General features: G+C 46.9%; 1 protein-coding gene across 1 annotated transcript in view; it reads right to left on the bottom strand.

Moving 5' to 3' along the window:
- Window positions 1–552: 552 nt before the first annotated feature.
- The window catches only part of LOC119448681 (Down syndrome cell adhesion molecule-like protein Dscam2), a 251,508-nt gene continuing 232,438 nt past the window's right edge, over window positions 553–19,622 (bottom strand). The window contains exons 17-27 of the mRNA XM_049665697.1: window positions 17,847–17,917; window positions 14,381–14,702; window positions 12,838–12,936; window positions 9,763–9,957; window positions 8,777–9,094; window positions 7,638–7,808; window positions 6,012–6,250; window positions 5,270–5,333; window positions 3,807–3,891; window positions 2,799–2,941; window positions 553–946 (exon numbers count right to left, since the gene is read on the bottom strand). Coding sequence (XP_049521654.1) covers window positions 876–946; window positions 2,799–2,941; window positions 3,807–3,891; window positions 5,270–5,333; window positions 6,012–6,250; window positions 7,638–7,808; window positions 8,777–9,094; window positions 9,763–9,957; window positions 12,838–12,936; window positions 14,381–14,702; window positions 17,847–17,917 — 1,778 coding nt within the window. The 3' untranslated portion in view covers window positions 553–875. The remainder of the gene's footprint in view (window positions 947–2,798; window positions 2,942–3,806; window positions 3,892–5,269; window positions 5,334–6,011; window positions 6,251–7,637; window positions 7,809–8,776; window positions 9,095–9,762; window positions 9,958–12,837; window positions 12,937–14,380; window positions 14,703–17,846; window positions 17,918–19,622) is intronic.

Genomic DNA, 19,622 nt, shown 5'->3' with positions numbered 1-19,622 from the left:
CGGCAAACGAATGCTACAAAGTTCTCGCTCGGCACGAGATGCGCCTGCATGTATCCAAAATTGCCCTAATTTTGCCACCTATTCAAGAGCGAAGGAGTCTTGTCTAATCGGATTGCATGCGTGGCGTGAATAGTTGACCCAATAAAGTGTTGGTTTCACGACAAAATTTCAGCACCGACTGAGTAATCGTCGTCACTGCATCGCGACACAATGCCACCAAACTAATGCACCTTTAAAGATTATTTTACAAGAGATGAATCGAAATTTCTAGCTGCATATTTAGCACCAAGAAATCTCGAATAAGTGAATAACAGGGAGAAGCCTTTTAAAGAATTTTGGTGGGACACCTTTCTCGTTGGGAAAAACCTTTAGTTCAGGGCCTCATTGGCTCGCGCCATTACACTTGTCCGTTGGATCAGCCGTCGTTGCTCCTACGGGGTCTGAGCCGGAAGCATTGTTGAATTCTCACAGTGTAAACGCTCGCACCCCAAAGGCAACTTAATAGAAGAAAGACATCCAGCCAGTACCTGCAAACAACTCCGCGCACGTGTTTCATCTCGTTTATTTTCCACAACTTGTAGTAATTTGCTTTATACGTACGTCAATGTCCGGAGTACGTCGTGCAAAACAATGGCAGGCAGTTATATAGCAAAAAAGGTCCTGTCTGCCCACCAGCCTTTGAACGCGATGTCTGAAGACAAAATCGGTGAAGTCAACGGGTGCACTCATCGTTCTTTGCTCAGTTCACACGGCATAAACGCGGGCATATATCTTTTTGTCACAGATAGGCGAGCCACTCGGTGCGGTTCTTTCACTGAAAGCAGTCTGTGCAGGAACATGAACCGTCACTGAAAGGCACTCTGCTGGCGTCGAGCCTACGTTATCGATGTGTACTCTCCAGCACATCGAACGCTCGTCGCTTCGTAGGCGCTTGGGTAGTTCTTCCCTGCACAAGAAAAAGAGTACATCTGTCACCGCAAATTGGCTGTGTCAAGATGTTTTCGGCACGCGCACGTGGGTTCCGCCGGCAGCAAGATGCCTGCAGTGCCAGGTGTTTGCCACTATATATTAGCTTCAAGTGAACGTTGAGCAAAGTCTTGAATCTAGGAATGTTGGGGTTCCAAGACCGGCTTATGTCGGTTACGTTTTGGCAAACGTGGTACAAGGCGTTTTCAAAGCGTTTAGGTCGGGTAAAAGTTGTGGCCTCGTGATTCAGTATCCCCTTTGACTGCGGGAGGACGTGTGCTTAAAACCATGCTGCCGCCGGTCACTCACCGGTTAAAGAAATGGGTACAAGGCGTCCTACGGCCCGACACTCGACTTTTATGGATGAATTATCCTGGGGGGCGTCCAGAGATAATGCCTAGAAATATCTAGAGGGCACCTCTTTCGAGATGACATCCACCACAACTAGCCGAGAACTAGGCCGGGGGAAATTTATACCCATTGAAATAACCTGAGGGTTTCCGTCGTCCAAGGATTTCGAACCCAGTAACTCCCACATGCGAGGCTAATGGCCATCCACTAAGCCAACGCTGCGGTCGTCGTTTGGCAAACAAAGCCAACTATTGTTGACTCCACTAAGAACTACGATTACCAACCGCATTTATGGCACCGGCATTAGAGAACTTGAGGTGAGATTGATCTCCACGACAATTTCATGTCATTCTCTATGTTTAAGTACTATAAAAATTCAATGTTGTCCTTTTTCAGTGATCGAGATAGGTTCGGTGAAATGCATTACCCATGAATTTCCAGCCACTTGCTGATTAAAAAGTGCAAGCAGTTAAAACCATCACATCGCGCTGGCATGCGTGAATTTAAGTATGATGCTGTGGTTGAAAACACAATTTACGTGTGGGCGAAATGTCTAATGCGATCGTTTGTCTGCTTTTCGGAACAAGCCTAGCAAACAATAATACTTGCAATGGAAAGCTATAATTTGCAATAGCATTGGTTAGTAAATGCTATTGTCTGAATCTTGTTACCTGTCACATGAACCTCTGAGACGTAAGCTCTGCTGACGTATTACTTTTCCCTAATAATGCATACTTAGTTACTGCCTCTTGTTCTCTAGTCGAATGTCTATTGTGCTCGACTTGTTCGATTGTTCCTAAAAATATTAAATCAAGAACAAAAATACAAGAGAACAACTGCCGTTGAAAAGACTCAGAGAGGTGCGCCCGAATCTCAGAGAAAGCAGCTGCTTCCACATTGCTGCGCTGCAGCAAACAAGGAAGTTTCGCGAAGGTGTGCGGTGTATCTTTGCCCTGCTAGTGCAACTTCGTCAACGTGCCCCTAATGCGATTACTGATAAGTAAGACCCCACACGTTAGCTGTACCGCGTGCAAGAGAGAGTTATAATTGTTATTGCGAAGCTTTTCAGCAGCAGTCTAAAGCGAAGTACCTCTCCCCAGGGAGGCATAAACAGGCTGCTATAGCAATAGTGACGGAAATTTTGCCCGAAACCAGTGTTTCATTACCAGTTTTATTAATTTAATCACGCGAGTTTCATGGAGGCAGATGACCTAATTAAGACAAGTTATCTAGGTCGACCAGGTACAATTAAAATAACCACTGGTGCTTGCTGACGGCCCTATGGGAAAAAAATTCAGATGACCTAATCAGTATAAGCTATCTAGGTCGACGAGGTACAATTAAAATTACCACTGATGCCTGCTGACGGCCCTATGGGGAAAAAATTCAGATACTTCTTTGTCCGCCTGTCTGCTAGCAGGTGAAGTGAAATGTGCTAGCAGAAAGGCGGAATGGCTGTCAGAGACTATCGTGGTACGCACAGGAAGGGATCGTGTCATCCCTGGTGGCGTCGAGGTCCCAGGACGAGAACTTGTCTAGAGGCACAATGAGCGTCTGAGGGATGGTGCCACCGCGTTCTTCGTCCAGCAGGTCCTCAGCGTCGTTCTCCTCGCTCCCGGAACTCCTGCCGGTGTCAAGGGGTCAAGTGCCGGGAGTAAAAGAGGAGCTCAAACGCGCGTATTTAGCACTGTACCACAACATTTTGTCAAGAATTTCAACTCTGTCTGCTCGTCTAGCTCATGATTGATGAAGGAGTATCGTAGGCATGATAATTGGGAGCAGTTAGTGGCTTTCGAAATTCCGACGTTGCGCAGTGGGCTATGAGAGAGGTCACATCACAGAGCACTCCGGGTGAATTTTCGCTGACAGGCCTTGGGTAACCTGATCGTAATCTAATTAAACGGTTTCTTTTTCTCTCCGTCCATATTCATATCAAATCAGTGACCTCACGCAGTAGGAAAAAATAATCAGCATATCGACGAAGTGAACCATGATCAGTGGGACGAAGCACTGGGGATCGTTATACCGTACGAATAATAGTACGAGAAGTAACGTACTCTGGTCATACAATAAACCTTGTATCTTATCATTATTTCATTATTATACAGTTCTAACTCGAGCGAAATAGGAGTTATTGCAATCCAGGATGCCCTATTGAAGTCTTCTAGCTTCCCTCTCTGTAGGAGACTTGAAGCACGGCTAACAAGAAAGTATAGCTTGCCACCTGTACGCATTTGCACTGCTACTGAGTAGGTTATAAACACCTAGTTTTTCTATACTCGGCATGGTATGGAAACTGGTATTTTCATATTCGCGATTAGAAACTGAGCGGGATCGATATGGTTGCCGCTTCCACTAAGTTTTTACACAATAATGTGATCTTCACTTTGTCACTCTGCGTTACATTATTTCATGCAATTTTTCTGTGCTACCCGTTCGTCATGACTGTTAGGTCTGAATTCGGTATTCGGAAAACAAGCCCGACTTACCTGTCACCATCGTCCCTCCATCTCGTTCTGCGCGCCTTCGGCTTCGATATGTGGAACGGCGAGCTTCTGTAGATTGCTTCTTGGCCTGCAGGCATTGGGGCGTACAGGTTGTTCTTTTTTTTATTGTAGAAATACTTGTGGATCTTTGAAACATCGTGAAATACAAGAATGACCTTTGACTCTCACATAGGAACTTGAGCTTACAGCCAGAGTTGCGGCCAGAAATGCCGATTCTTGTATCTGACAAACTTAAAGGAGCTGCATCATGTGCCTTGTATGCACAATGTGTGAAGATACACAAGAAGGAAAATATTGGGTGAGTTGGTTTGGTAATATATGGTGTAATAAACGGCACAAATATTACTGATTGGACTCGACAAAAAATTCAGAGCCCTTCCACTACTGTGAAGATTGAAGTCGGCGAAGCTGTGACTATAGTGGGTCTGCTATAGTGAATATTGCTATAGCGAATTTATGTATCTTCATTATTGACTATATTTAGCGTCTTCGGCATGTTCTTCAATAGAGCCAGGAAACCGGTGTCTCGTTTTCGCCCGGCGCGACGGCCAAGTAGTGCGTTTGCTTCGCCAAGACCACCCCATCGTCACAGACTAGCGTATGAGCCCCAGCGTTCATAGCCGTGGCACACTGCAGGGCATTGTCAGGATCAGAACGTAAGGATCCTGGAAGATGCGGTTAAACAAGCGTCCAAAGCGCAAAAGCTGATGACAGCACTAGCGCGATCTACATCATGAGACAAAGGGGCACAACGATTGGGGGGACTTGCCGCCGCCGAGTGTCGGGACACTTGTGAAAGAGGCATCGGCGGTGGCGAGGGGTATAACAATGGGTCATCTATCATCCGTTTTGGCACCTGTGCCAAGGCACAACTGGCGGGAAACCGCCACGCACATGCAGCCAAAGTGGATGCCGATGATGATAGTTTTTTTCTACACGCGGACACCCTCCTGGGGAACCTAGCCCTCAACACCTTCGCTGTAAAAATTACACGATACGGGCGTTATTTCTAAGAAATGTAAATTTATTGGCGGAACGCACGGAACACACGTGCTTCCCAAGAAACCCCCGTACAGACAAATTCACCAAACAAAAGCCAAAACATACAGGAGGCTACATGTTTTATACCTACCATACCCATGAAGTCAAGACCTCATCTTCCAGTTTTAAGTGGTCAAGATGCCAAAAAAAGCGATTGCCTTAGTTTCAGCGCTTTTCAGTGGAAGACATTGGGTCTTCACAAGGCACTTGACAACAACATCCAAATGTAGGGCATGCTCATGCTCTTACTAACAAGTAAAAGAAAGCGAAAGAGGGACCGCTGCTGTAAATTCAACGCGTTAAGTAGCACTATAGCTATAACAAGTTCGCGTCGCATGTGCCAATTTAACACCATCTCACTAACGCCAAGCGTTTTCTATAAATACAAGGTCACCCTAGCATACCTGCTTTTTCGTAGACTTCCATGCACGTCACCAGCTCCTCTGGACTTGGCTCCCACATTTCTAGCTGCAATATAAGAAAAGCAAGCATGACGTCGACATAGCGGGCGTAGTATTCTCAACATTTTGGATTGTGCAGTGCTGGTAGAGGGAAATTTACGATAACTGATACTTCAACGGTGTACTGGTAATCATGTTGTCACTTTCAGAACGTAATGATGAGTGCTGTACTTTTAATCGTGCATCACCGACGTATCCTTGATACTATATAGTGTTCCTAGCAGGTGATCGTATTCTGGTATTCTGGTAGCAGTTATCACAGCCAATAATGATGGTTTGCACATGCTTACGCGGGGCTTCACAAGAGAACTCACTTACGCCATGCATGCTTCGCAAACGCACATGGCTTCTGACTACTTCCGTCCCAAGCGTAATCGCGTATCAGCCGTTTCAATCGCGGCCCCAAACAGTGCAGAATTTCCTGCGCACTTTTTTCGGCTTACGATTAGCGATAGGACATGCGCTTGGCGAATACGTTGACTGCAACATTGCAGGAGCTGTCAGCGATTCAGATTTATTACAAACTCTAGCCCCGACATCGTGATTCCTGTTTCTGGCTCTGTCATCTTTTCAACGCAGCTAAACGCCAGTAATGCCAACTCAGTAACTCTTCGGCAACGGCGTAATATACTTTAGAACCAAATTAAGAAGTAAAAAGTGCAGTGGGGTTTGTATATTGACCTACTCTCTTGACGGGATAGGGCACGTCGTATGTGCGGCTTTTAGGGTCGTCCACCCCGGCACTTTCCCGGGATCCAGCTACGTTATTGCACTGGCCACTTCCCGGGCCAGCAGCCGCGCCACTCCTGTTGTGCGTGGCGTAAGGCGCAGGGTAGTAGACGGGTTCCCTCGCCTGGGACTCGTGCGACACGGCCAGCATCAAGTCGCCCTTACTGGCGTCGCAGCACTCTGCAACCACCATTCCTGCGACCATTAAAGTGACAGCATTCACCTATGAGCAGAGGCACACCGTCTCTTGGCATGGATTGCACTTCGAATAGTAAAGAAAGCGCGTTATACCGTCTATAGGGGGAGAGCTCGGCACCCTTTGCTTTTACGGACAAGTACTTTGAGAATAGCGGAGCCACGTGGCGCGTTCATCGCCTGTGGTTGCTTCTATAAGGCGTAAAAAACAACTTGCTCAGTATCATAGGCAGTTTTGAAGCCTGAATTACAGCGAAGAGATGTCTTAGCCACAGGGCGATGAATATATTGAAACGGGAATATAGTATTGAAACACATAGATTTGTTTTGACAATTGTGGATGTTTTTGAAAGTTGAGACTAGTCGTTGAAAGGTCTGATTCAATGTTGCTTCAACACAATACTTCAGTGAGGCGGAGAATGGGTGTCGCTACTTTGTAGACAAACACGAGGTATCGATGCACTCTCAAGTAAACGTAACCACCGACGTCATCTTGTGCTTCTGTCTTTGTTATTCTCACATTTAATGCACCCACTGCATCGTGTAAACAGCAGATACATTATGTGCAGTATATTTTATGCCTGCGACTGCTTATATAGGTAAACAGAGCGTAGCTGCTTTGATAGTGAAAGAAAAGACACATGAGCAAATAAGAGATGCAATAATAGCAAATAATTTCAAGGATACGTAACTGACGCTTCCTCAAAGAAGGGTCGTGGGAGAAAAAGCCAGTGAATACTAACGTCGCACTATTCAAGGCAATGTATCTTACAGATAATAAGACCAAGAAGAAACCGGCATAGATTGCGCAAGATTAATGGAACACCTCTCATGAAGACAGAACACTCCATCAGGGAGCCATCCCAAGAGACGAGTGTTTCCTCGAATGTTCTTTAGAGTGCTCACATGCCTTTAAGAATGCTGTACTTTTGACTGTAAATCACATACACAAAGCCTTAAACTCATAAGAATAGAAAATACTTCAGCATGCTGAAAAATGACGACTTTATGTATTGCAGTAGAACAGCTACGCTTTAGGTCTCGGCCATTATCACGCTGAGTTAGGGAGCGAGTACCTTTTATTGTTAACACTCTGATCGGCGGATACCACGAAATGTAAATATTCGCAAAGTTGGCAAATACATTATACAAACTAATGACAAGCCAAACATTTCCTTTTCCAGGAGAGGAATAAATTAGGGCGAAATATCTAGGCAGAAACGCATGCGCCATAATAATTAAAAAAAAGGTCATGCTAAAATGTAGCCTCTTGTAATTTCAGTGTCCTCAATAGGATTTAAAACAGACAATACACTACCATTCTGAATTTAGCTCAGTGCGAATAAGAACACAGAAAGAAAGGGTGATATGAAGTAGATGCAAGTACCATCACCGATGCGCTGGCGAGGGTCGTAATTTCGTCTCCGCAGCATGACGCAGACAACGCCCACTACGATGACCAGGACGACAATGGCGCTCACGATGGGCACAGTCACAGTGAGGTGCCGGTAGAAGGTCACCTGAGGGTCCAGCAACTCGTAGCTGCGAGAAGGCAGCTCTGCGCGCAAACACACATGTAATTAAGGTGTGTTCTTAGTTCTTTCTTTAGTGCTCCTTAAAGATAATTGAAAATAGTATTATGACCATTTTATACAAGACATTACATGTCGAACTGTTTCCTTCCTTAAGACGTACATCTAGAATTCGCTGAGCTGTTGAGTGCAACATAGCTGAAGAAGCTGACCCTAATAATCTTTAAAACTCTGTAGCAGTGGTCACTCAACCGTGGACGAAGAAGGGAGGCCTCTGACTGGGGCAAACGTTTAGACAAGGTGACTTGCCTTCGGATGGGTGAAGATGATGTCACGGCAAAGACAAATCTTCTATCAAAATCATTGTTCTAGGCTGAGCCTTCTACCGTTCGCGCACGATTGATGAATTCAACTTCCATGTTACTGCGACCAAAAAGTCTGTAGCAGGCAGTATTCCGTATTGATCGTAATCACGCAACTCTGGGACAAAGCAGATAATCTACTTAGTGGCCTGAAATCTTCTTTTTTCCGAGCTCCTATACGAATACAGTAATCAAGCAACTCCCTCTGGCCAATATCGTATACATATTTCAGTGACTAATAAACAGAACTGGAAAACATTAATTTTTATTGAATATCATAACAGCTCACCTGTATTTGGCTCATCTAGTGGATATTTTACAAGAAGGTGAGAGCATGAATCTGATATGAGAGAATCGCCCTAAATGATGAATGACTTAGTACATCTGATCAACAGGCCAATGGTTGGCTTGTGTGATCAGCATTTTGCTGGAAGGGCGTCAATGTAGAAATGTGCTGCCACAGATGCAGGCATTGCAAACATGAAGTGATACCCTTTACATCTTTATTTTACTTTCATAGTTCCGTCGACCCTTTTCTGAGCTTATATTAAAATTTCTGGGGCCTTCGGGCACGCTATTTCATATCTTACTCTGAAGAAAACGAGCAACACGTGCTAAATGTCTCGGCTTACCTCCCGTGAGCGTGAGCGTGGCAAAGCTCAGCTCCACCTCAGTGGAACCAGCGTCGTTATGGGCCGACATGAGAAGCGTGTACCAGGAACCTGGTGCCAAGTCTGCAAGCTGCACTAGTTGCTGCTGCGGTACCACATTGTTCGAGTGAAGCGTCCACTCGGCCGATGTCGACGAAGGAGAAGCAGTGCGCGCTTCGGGTCGATATTGAACCACAAAATAGGAGACCGGGCAGCCTCCGCTCTCCCATGCGTCCAAGTGCAGCACCACGAATGTCGAGTTGATCTCGAACAAACGACTTGGGTCAGGCTCCACTGGTCCTGCAAAGCAAGTTCATATGGCATCAAATATATTGCTTCAGATTTTTTTGTACTACCTGTTATAACAACATTTATTCAGTGTTATGCGGAAACTAAGCCCATTATCTTAAAGTTGTGCCTATTCCCAAAACGTCTTGTGACTGCATGTGATCGCCATATATTATCTGTTACAGGCTTCTTATGAATATCACACGTTGCGTTCAGTGGTTCCGAGGTGGCGCAGTGGAACTTTCATATCAGCGGTAGAACAAGGCGACCATGTTAAGCTATGCTAAAGTTAGGCCAAAATTCTCTTTACAGGAAGCATCCCCAACATTAAGCGATGCCTATGAATCTCAAGCTACTTCTTACGCTCCTGCAATATGAAACCGATATACGCACAATTCAGCCTGTTTCTTCTGCTTGTTTTCTTGTATATCGTTTATTTTTTTCTGTGAAAAATAAATGAGCTATTATTATTGAAGACAAATGGCATAGTGGCCGTGCTTTATTTTTAGCTTACTCACGGCGCCACTTCGGTTATCTAATTTGGTCAGACCGCAAGGAGCTCGAGGTCCGCAAGAAGCTTTGCCGTTCCTTGGAGCAACACGAAGCCCTGAAGAGTGACACCTCGCGAATTTCAAGAGAGATGTAGGGAAGGAATTGAACAGCGCCAATAGAGCACTCACGTCCTCCGTTGGTCCTCACGCTGATCGTCTCCCCCTGGGGTCCCTTGCCGGCGCGGTTAGCGGCCCGAATGTAAACGAGGTACTCGGTGCCGCACCGCAGGTCCGTTAGCGTGAAGGCCCGGCGGTCGTGTGGCACAGAGACTTCGTGCCACTCGCTTCCGGCGCTCCCTTCCACTTTGTAGTACAACGAGAAACCTGCAGCAGCACCGACAGGACAGGGAACAGTCTCTGCTAAGTAAAGCAAGTTCTCAGCATATGGGATACCTGCTCCGAGTCGAAAAGGTGGCGCTAGTAATGTGCGAATTGAAGGGCATAATTTGCAATTTTTTCACCGTAGTGGTAGATGATACATCGTGACAAGAACGCTAAGGTCTAACACCGCGACCGAAGCCACGAAGGCCACTGTTAACGGTGACCTTCAGGCATCCGAGATGTTTCTGTTCTATATCAGTTAAAAGTAGTGAAGCCACTCAAAAATGTCGGTAATACTTCTAAAAACTGAGACCAAGAAAGTGAATGACGGCTACGGCCCTCTGCTCCTGAATATGGGTTAGCGGGTTCAATCGTCAGCTAGGGCGATCTCACTTCAGAGAAATATGAATGTAATAATGCACACCTAATTAGAACTTTTTTCCCCCGGTTAACAAATTTGTGTGATCAATTTTATTCCGGATCTCGTTATTACGGCGCCATCATAAGCTGCACTACAGCCTTGCAATGAAACTTCAGCAATAAAAAAAAAGCTTTTATAACCACTGAGGTGTTACGCCCCGAAGGTCCACTTGAGCTATCAGAAAATTCGTAGTTAACGCGGGCATTAACATTTAGCCCACGAATATTCTGCACATTTATAATGTGCCGGAAGGAGGCCGTCACGGACAGAAATATAAGTGGCGCCCTTGAGCAGAGAGTCATAGCCACTAGGACTCTAAATAAAAAGTGTGTAGCCACACAGGGCAAAACTTTCGTGGGAGAATGCGTACTTTCAAGATCCTGAATAATTACGCCATGTGAGATTATTTGCCCATAAATGAGGAAGGTTCATGCCTCGAAGGAAAAACGTTGTATCAAAGGAGGAGGAGAGAAATAGAGAAGGCAGGGATTTTAACCAGAAATGCGTCTGGTTGGCTACCCTACTCTGGGGGACGGGAATACAATCGTACCTACGCACCTGCTTCTCTCTCTCTCTGCTTTCTTTTTAGAGTGTGGAGTTTGGGGGGGGGGGGGGGGAGGAGAGATTGCGTCTGATCTGATTATGAAGCAAGCCGTAGTGCGAGACACCGTAATAATTAAGACCACCTCGATCCAGGGGGCCTGCGAGGTGGCAGGGTGTCCTGGACTCCCGGTCCCGACGTAGGTGACGCCTAAAGAGGGTCGCTAGTCGACCCTCCCTCCAGGATAAAATAAACTTCTTCTGTCTGTCTTACCTCGAGTTCTTAAGCGTGACGCTAGTACATGGTAAACGAGCGTCTTTGCATTCGGCCCCTACCAGAATGCGGCCTCCGAGGCCGGAACCCAACCCCATACCTCGACACCTCTTTTCCTACTTGAGCAGAGCAGGGACCTGTAAAAAACGGGGGCAGCTTGCACTAGTGGTGCAAGGCTGGAGTAAACACCGGAGCTCGTCAACGACCTAGCTTCTTCCAGGTTTTACTAGGCTTGCCTAAGTTTTGCTTGGAAATGATAAGTGCTGCTAGGCACGGTATTCCGAATCGGCTCGCCGCCGATGCGCAGATTCTCGCTTGGCCGCGCGACGCGCTTCAAGATGAGTGGCTTCTTCTTCGAGTGTCCGGATCTTCTGTGGTCGTCCCATTTCAAGGCTACATGTACTCGTCCCAGAGTCAACGAGAATTCTGCCGCCGTCGCGGCGGCTCCTAGCTTTAGCGCCCCGGTGACGTCACAACCAAGCTGCGCCTCCATACTTGCCGGGGCGTGGCTGGTCGAAACCTGCCGAGCCGCCGCCAGAAGCGACTGCTGCAAGCAGGAACACCGCGCGCGTTCGGCGCGAACGCGGGGAAACGGGGAAATGCGGACGGCGTCGGCAGCAGCTGTGCGCGTGGCCTCGTTGGTGCTGGTACAATTGTTTTTTCTCTCGCTCTCATCGTCTCTTTCTCTCTCCTGAGCATAGGGCGCGTCGCGCGCATGCTCTCCTTCCCTCTCTTTAATGTCCCATGACAAGGAAACCTGTGCACGGCACGAAGAGGAGGCGATCGAAGCACACGCCGCTCCACGAGGTGGTTGCTAGGCAACGCGTGGTGACGTCATTGCCAGGAGCAGTTTTTTTTCGCACTACGCGGCGCAACGATGAGCTTAAACAGCTTCGCTGTTAAAATTAGCAGGCTTTCATTACTGTGGAGGCTGCCTGTACGATGCTTGATGATGTACTCAGAAATTGAAAAAAAAGAAAGAAAATATCTGTCCGATAAAGCAGAATGAAAATCCCATAGCATGTCATTGCGCATTAGGGAATGGATTCTGAATTCTGTGGTTTTACGTGCGAAAACCATGATTTGATTATGAGGAATGCCTTAGCTGGGGGACTCCGGATTAATTTTGACCACTAGGGGATCTTTACGTGTCTCCAATACACGGAACACCGGCGTTCTTGCATCCCTCCTCCCCCTCCCCACCACAATTCGGCTCCAGCGGCCGGGATTCGATCCCGCGTCTTCGTGCTTAGCAGCGCAACAACACAGCCGTGAAGCCACCGTGGCAGGGGCACATTAGGGAGACGTTTTCCTCGCTAAAGAACTCCAGACATCTTTATTAGGGTCAAATACATATATATCACTATCTATAGGCCCGAAAGGTTAAGGAGATGTAATAATCAGGTTCCTCAAATAGGAAGAAAAAGTCCTTGCTTGCACACTCAACGGTGTTCTCTACACCGTGGTCAAGAGGACGGAAAGCAGATAAACGTGGTAAAGTCCCGATGCAAAAGCAAAAGAAAAAAAAGAAATTCTGGCTAACAAATTATGACTTAGAAGCCACCGCATGAGCTGACAGAAGGATAGCGCGGAACTGCTGGAACTAGAAAAAAAATATATACTTTGCTTATTATTATCTGTTTCTTACCCGTGATTGGGGCCTCCTGAAGATGTTCATTCTCCCAGTTGACGGATATGGACCGAGCCGTAGTTCCTCCTATCCGCAAGTGTGGGGCACTCGGTGGGTCTGCAGCAGTCCCGTGTGGAGAGGTCACATAGGCGGAAAGGGTGCGCGGAAGCAGAAAGTAAACGGAAAAAGCGTGCGCAGAAAAACAACGCGTCAGCGGGAAGGAAAGATGAAGATAGGCGTCGCTTTCAAAAGGAGACGTCTTATAGAGAGACGCTCCTGTAGACAGAGACGGAGTGCTCAGGGGACGACAGCAATATCGTGCCCACAGGGGTTCACGTAGCTAGTTTGGGGTGCCTTTAATGGAGGACTCGCCGAAGGAGACGATTAATGAAAGGCGGTGGGGCAGTGCGGTGGACGGGGTAGTATTGACCGGTTCCGCCCCGCCCATTTATGAGGAATGAGCTCTGAATAGAAAGCGTGGGTGAGACGTGAAAACATACATTATTGAGCGCGAATGAAAAGCGATATGCGCTTATCAAGAAGAAATTTCTTATTTACTGTCAATATGAGCCTTGGATAACCAACTGCAAGCTTAATGAAACTTTCGTGCTCGCTGATACCTCGGCGGAAGTTGCATTCATCAATGTCAATGTCATAGTGTGAGGGTGTGCGTGCACAGTGCTCGTATAATGATTACTGTTTTGTGAATGCCCTGAAATGTGGTTTTGGCTAAGGATTTCGGAATGAATTGGGGAAGGCACGAAAATTGATGCACACTCGCGACATTGCGAAGTCCCGACATCCTTTGTTATTTCTTTATTTTTCTTTCTGATTGCTCGCAGAAAATGTTGAAAAAATGTAATCCGTCATCCTGAGACAGTATTGACGTGGTCCTTGCACGGCAGGTTGTATTTATGCTAAGCTATCGCTTAAGATAAGTTTCGTTATGTCAACCAATGAAACAGTCAGGCAAGATCGCAAGTTTTCATGTAACGAGCAGTTGAGGGCTGCAATATTTCATTCAATCAAGAACATGGTATCCTTCAAAATTGTCCCATAACAGCCCTACAGAAAAAGCGGACAGCTCGAGTAAATTCTTCGAACCGCCAGCGGCTGTACCAGTCAGCGCTTAAAGTGAGTCTGCTTTTGTAACTATCGAGTCAATCTGCAGACCCGCCAGTAAAATGACCTAAGTCCCAAGTCCTAAACACTTAATAAAACCTAAGTCCATAATCCTTCGCACCAAACAGCAATTACGAGCCTAAGAATTGCTAAACGCTTGCACCTTGCATGGACTGGGCACCAACTAGACTGCTGCTGTGCTATTGCTAGTGACATTTGCTACAAGTGTCTAAAAACGTAGATGTCATCGAAAAGAAGTATGAAGCAAAATATAGTACTTTAGTATACAAGCTCGGCTAGTGGCCTATAACTAGTGCGTATCTTTATACTCGGACGTTAGCAGCATAAATGCTACACAATAATCTAGAATCGATATAGTATGGAGACACTGCTTCAGCCAGCAAAAGCGAACCATAGAATATTGATAGTAATTTCTTACCGAAGTCTAAGGTCCGCACTCTGACCACCTCCGACTGCGGTCCGGCACCTTTGGCGTTGAAAGCCTGCACGGTGACTGCGTACTCCGTGGAGCGGCGTAATCCCGTGAGCTCGTAGCTGAGCCGGTGTGGTGGTGGCTCCACTGCCGCACCAGCCGTCCCGAGTTCGCTCTGACCAGAGGCATGGTCGTGGCTGATGGGGGCCAAAAGCAGCGGTGGGGAGGCGTCGAACGTCTTGAAGGTGAACGCGTCTAGGCTGGAAAGCTCACGGTAGCCCACGTAGAACCCCTCCACCTGGTCATCCGCTTTTGTGTGTCTGGGATTCTGATAAGGACATTAAAAAAAGGACGAGAAATGTAAGGCAGGACAGGGCAGGGCATATTTGGTCTTGAGAGATTTCCTTACATCGTATCGCTATTTGCAGAAGCCTATAAACATGCACAGATGACAAGGAAAGGTAAATACCAAATGATAATGTGGCACCGGATACATAAAAATGTTGCTTGCATGAATACATAAAACATTTGAACCCTTTAAAGGTACCTAGTTTATGTTTATCATTCCTTAACATCATGGTCCCTTCAAACCCCACATCTTGCAGGGCGCATAAGGAGAGAATAATTGGCTCCATATGAAGCGCATTTGGAGTTCTTATCACATTTATTATATTGTGTTATGCATAGGCTATTTCGCACCTCTTGCTGTGAGTGAGTGAGTGAGTGAGTGAGTGAGTGAGTGAGTGAGTGAGTGAGTGAGTGAGTGAGTGAGTGAGTGAGTGAGTGAGTGGGTGAGTGAGTGAGTGAGTGAGTGAGTGAGTGAGTGAGTGAGTGAGTGAGTGAGTGAGTGAGTGAACTTTATTCGGTCCACAATAGACGCGACATTAACTCGACGTCACCTGGCTAGGTCCACTCGGGGACCATCAGGTCAAACCTGACGGCCCTCTCGCGGGCCCTCTGGACTGCCAGGATTTGAGAGGTCTGATCGTGGGCCTTAATAAGTGTCATCATTTCCTCTTGGGTGAAAGGGGGACCGGCAGAGGCGCAGCCCCACAGGACATGCTCGAAGTCCGCATAACCACCACACAGGGGGCAGTCCGGGCTTGGGAACGGTTCGAGGTACATTGTGTGCAGTGCTGCAGGGCTCGGGTAGGTGCTGGTTTGTAGAAGTCTGAGAGTGACTGCCTGGGCCCTGCACAGCGAGGAGTGCGGCAGAGGCAGGAGTCTTCTAGATAGGTAATTGCGTTTGCAGATCTCGTTGTACGAACAGAGAGGCTCGGGTCGCCCAGCAGAGGACGCATTACCAGGCGCACGGTCAGTCAAACCTCATGCAGCCGAGTGTGCCTCCTCGTTGGGGTTGTGCTGCAAAAAAAGTCACAGGCCTGCACGGCACACTCAGCACAGTCACAGCGTAAGCTGGTGGAGCGGCTCAACAGTAGTTCCAATTTGGGCACTGCGCACAACAAGGTCTTCACGGCAATCTCTTCGCCTCGTTTTGACGAGAACGATCTGAACTGTCCATCCGGCGTCGACGGCGAGCTGCGGCTTGTAATGCTCTCTGTTCAACAGTCTGCTGAGCCCTATCAAGCCTTACAACTGCAACTTACATGTCGGGCACGCTGCGATTGCAGGCACCTTAACTAGATGGCGCCACCATAAAGGCGGTGGCTGGGAATCGCGCTTTTTTTTATTGCACGCCAGGTCTGAATCACACCTCGTTGCCTGCGCCTGCGCACGCTGCGTTTGCAGGCGCCTTACCTAGATGGCGCCACCATACTAGCGGAAGCTCGAATCGTCTGCGCTTGCGCGTCTGCCTAGGGAGCGTTTATATGACATTTTGCCGCTACCCAATAGCAAGCGCTTGCGTGGCTCAGTGGTAGAATATCTGGCTCCCACGCAGAGGCGCGCGGGTTTGATCCCGGCGGAAACCGGGTACTTTTTTCGCATTTCGGCGATAGCGGTTACGGTGGCGGACGCCATCGCGAACCAAAACGGCTATTGGAATGGGCCCATAACAGCTGACGACGTAAAAAGATATGCTGGTTCGTCACACATCCGCCAAAATACGTAATGCCATCAATGCACTCTTAAAGTGATATGCATAGAAAAACTACAGTACGTCGTGGCGCTTATACTTGCACTGCCTTTCATCATGAGAATGGTGCCTCAATCTTCGCTGCATCATATTACGCAGCGATAGTCATGCCTGCCTAACTGAATGTTTCGTAGCGTGCGCCTAAATGTCTACCATAGGAATTGATGAAGCCATGGCTCTCCCACCCAAATATCTGCGTAAGTTACACTACAAGACACACGCCAATGGATTAACGTGATGGCAGAGTACATTAAAGAGCTCAATATGAAGGAGTGATGACGTATTCATGATATCATATCGACCTTTTATTTCACCTGGTGTGCCTCTGCGTTGCCCACAATCACGAATACTGATCAGGCTATACAGCGGGAGCCATAACACTGCAACTTCTGCATTACCCTTATGATGAGAAACGTCACAACAAAGCAAACTTCATTTTTCAATCTAAAGATGCGCCATAGTACGGTGTTATTAGAGTCGACAAAGTGGTAAGCTACTAATAGTCAAATCATCCTGAATCACGGTCTGCAGGATGCCCAAATATACAAGTAGTCTTACCCAGTGCAGAAAAAACTGCTACCGTTCTAAATTCGGACGAATAATTAAAAAAAGGGGCATACCAAAAGCGTGGTAGTGTGAATGAATAAAGAGGCAGAAATATCTCAGAAATATATACCACAGAAATAACTTGAAAGTTAGTAAGAATGTACGAACAAGTTGCTTCGATATCACGGGGACCCTTGTAATGTTAGGGCTCACAGACACGCTCAAAACAACTTTTTTTTTCATGGGTTTGGGAGGGGGGGGGGGGTTGGGAGGGGGATGTGGGCGAGCTGAATCCTGGAGTTATTCAGTTTGCGCTGAACAGAGATGCACACCAATGGAAAAAAAATAACTGAAACGCACGATCTGGTAATGAGTCGCTCGCGTCAGACTTTCGCAAGCCACAAAAGTCGAAATTCGAGTCGTCTCATAGAGCGCAAGGAGCATACAGGGCCCTGAATTGGGTCCTAGAAAATTACTTCCACGAAACAGAAGGAACTAAATACGCAGTCAACTGGAAAGTTAAACAGCACATGAGAGAGTTCTTTGACATCTGCCAGAAGCCTTAAGCTTCTTGGACGGCCTCGTAATCAAACCGACCCGCCGCTAACGTATGTTTAAATGAAACTAAAAGGACAAGCAAGGATTGGGGACAGTATGCGAAAGAAATCATATCTCACAGGGAGTGGGTAACAAACAAAGTACCAAAGTAATCTCCTTATGAAGGCGTATATCATTGGAAGTTATTTCGTGACTTGATGGTGACAGCACGCCAAGAACTGTAGGGAAAAGAAGAATTATCAGATATCAACAGAGCTAACGCAATATACTCACATCAAAAGACACGGATATGGTCCTCGTATTCATCGCTGTCGCTTGGACGTTTTTCGGTGGATAGCGAGGAGCTGCATTGAAATATGCAAAACAGAATGACACAGGAACTTGAGTTTCGAATAGAAGGGAAACACACCAAAGAATAAACCGGCAGAATCCCCACTGCCACAGAAAATGTTGACCGCAATGGGCAAGAAAAGTTATTCATGTGGTATTTGCTATCTCTGCAAAAAAAAAAAAAAAATGCAGGACTATATTCTCTAATCACACCAAAGTGCTTTTCATGTTTTGCTTTGGCGCTATGTATCAGAAAAAGCGTGTAACGTAAGAAAAAGACGCTGAAATCAAGCACGTTGTTTCAAAATGACTAGCGGCTTTTAGATTGCTGTCTTGGTATCAGATACCACATTTCTGTGAGTTTCACTACAACGTTCATTCACTGCATTCCTGTTCTTCACTTTCAATGCCAACGTATGATTGAGCCAACGTATCACGCCTGCCTCATTTCGTTAACGGCAACATGTAAAACACAGTGCACTGTACTCTAGCACGGCATATTTCGACAACAGGCTACCTGTCATGCCTACTCATTCGACCTGAAATGGTTTCACAGTGTGATTAATGTTCCTGGGCTGCTCGGGGTCCGGAAAAAATGGCCCTGGAAGAAATGACACCAGCAGATTTGTCCCCACGTATAAAGTAGGCAAAAATGCCCCAAAGGCTTGCTGACAGCAGTGAAAACTGTGTAATCAAGCATAACTTGACGATAGAATCCAGTGCACCGCCATAAGAAAGCCATTGGCATGTGAAATATACTCTCCTACGCACCACTAGCAGCGAGTGCAAGATCACATATTACAATGAGAAAGCGCACAAGAATACGTCCAACAATTTTGACTGCAGCGCTCTGCATTCGATTGCGCAGTTCAGCGGCTGTGCTTGACTGTCGTTCTCTCGGGCGCATCGGCCACGTACCTGCATGTACGACTTGAAGATATCGAGGATGGCATGGGTCTGTTGAAAGAAAGTATTCCAGACGCTGAACGAGATGGGTTAAATTAATTCTATGCAATATTTTTTTCTGAAGGCTACTGGCGAATAAACCAAACGAATGGCGTTGCAGCTCTGCGGCAAATTCCTTCGCCTCAGCCCCTTGTATACGAGATCGAACGTGCACTCAGCTGCAGTAGATGGAGGCCACAGGGAAAACAATCCTTTCGAAATCTGGTAGAGAAGGTTTGGAAGCATGGTTGCTCACAGCGTCCCGATCTCCCGAAGGTGTCTACGCTTCGCGGTCTGAGGCCATGGCAGAATGAAGCAACCTCTTTCTTTCAGATACACCGTGTTGCTAGGGTACGAGAATACGCTGTTTTGTTTCTCGGCAAACCATTACAATGGGAATGGCCCTGGACCGAGTCGCTGCTCCCCCTAAGAAGAGGAGCGAGTCAGCGCTAGTTGCCATGCGAGACCACTCCCAGAACTTATGTGCACAGTACATTCCCAAGACAGGGAAAAAAAATTCTGCGGACTTTTTGACAAATAATCCGTTTTAACTTGCCTGTGCGCAAGGACAAAAATATTTGCTCAACATTTTTTTGAGTAGTCCGGCTATACCGCGACCTCTAGATCAGAAGGGCAACGTCATATCCACTAAGCTACCATGGCGGGTAACTAGCCAATCATTCCGCCGCGAAGTTCTTAGCCTCAGGGTGCAAGTTAGGCGAATAAATACTTTACTTTGGGAAAATTTTGAAGAATAATTGCCCCTTATTTCCA

The sequence above is a fragment of the Dermacentor silvarum genome, chromosome 4 (assembly GCF_013339745.2).
Source record: "Dermacentor silvarum isolate Dsil-2018 chromosome 4, BIME_Dsil_1.4, whole genome shotgun sequence".
NCBI lineage: Eukaryota > Metazoa > Arthropoda > Arachnida > Ixodida > Ixodidae > Dermacentor > Dermacentor silvarum.
Note: the sequence above shows the minus strand (reverse complement) of the source record. Positions and strands in the feature narration are given on the sequence as shown.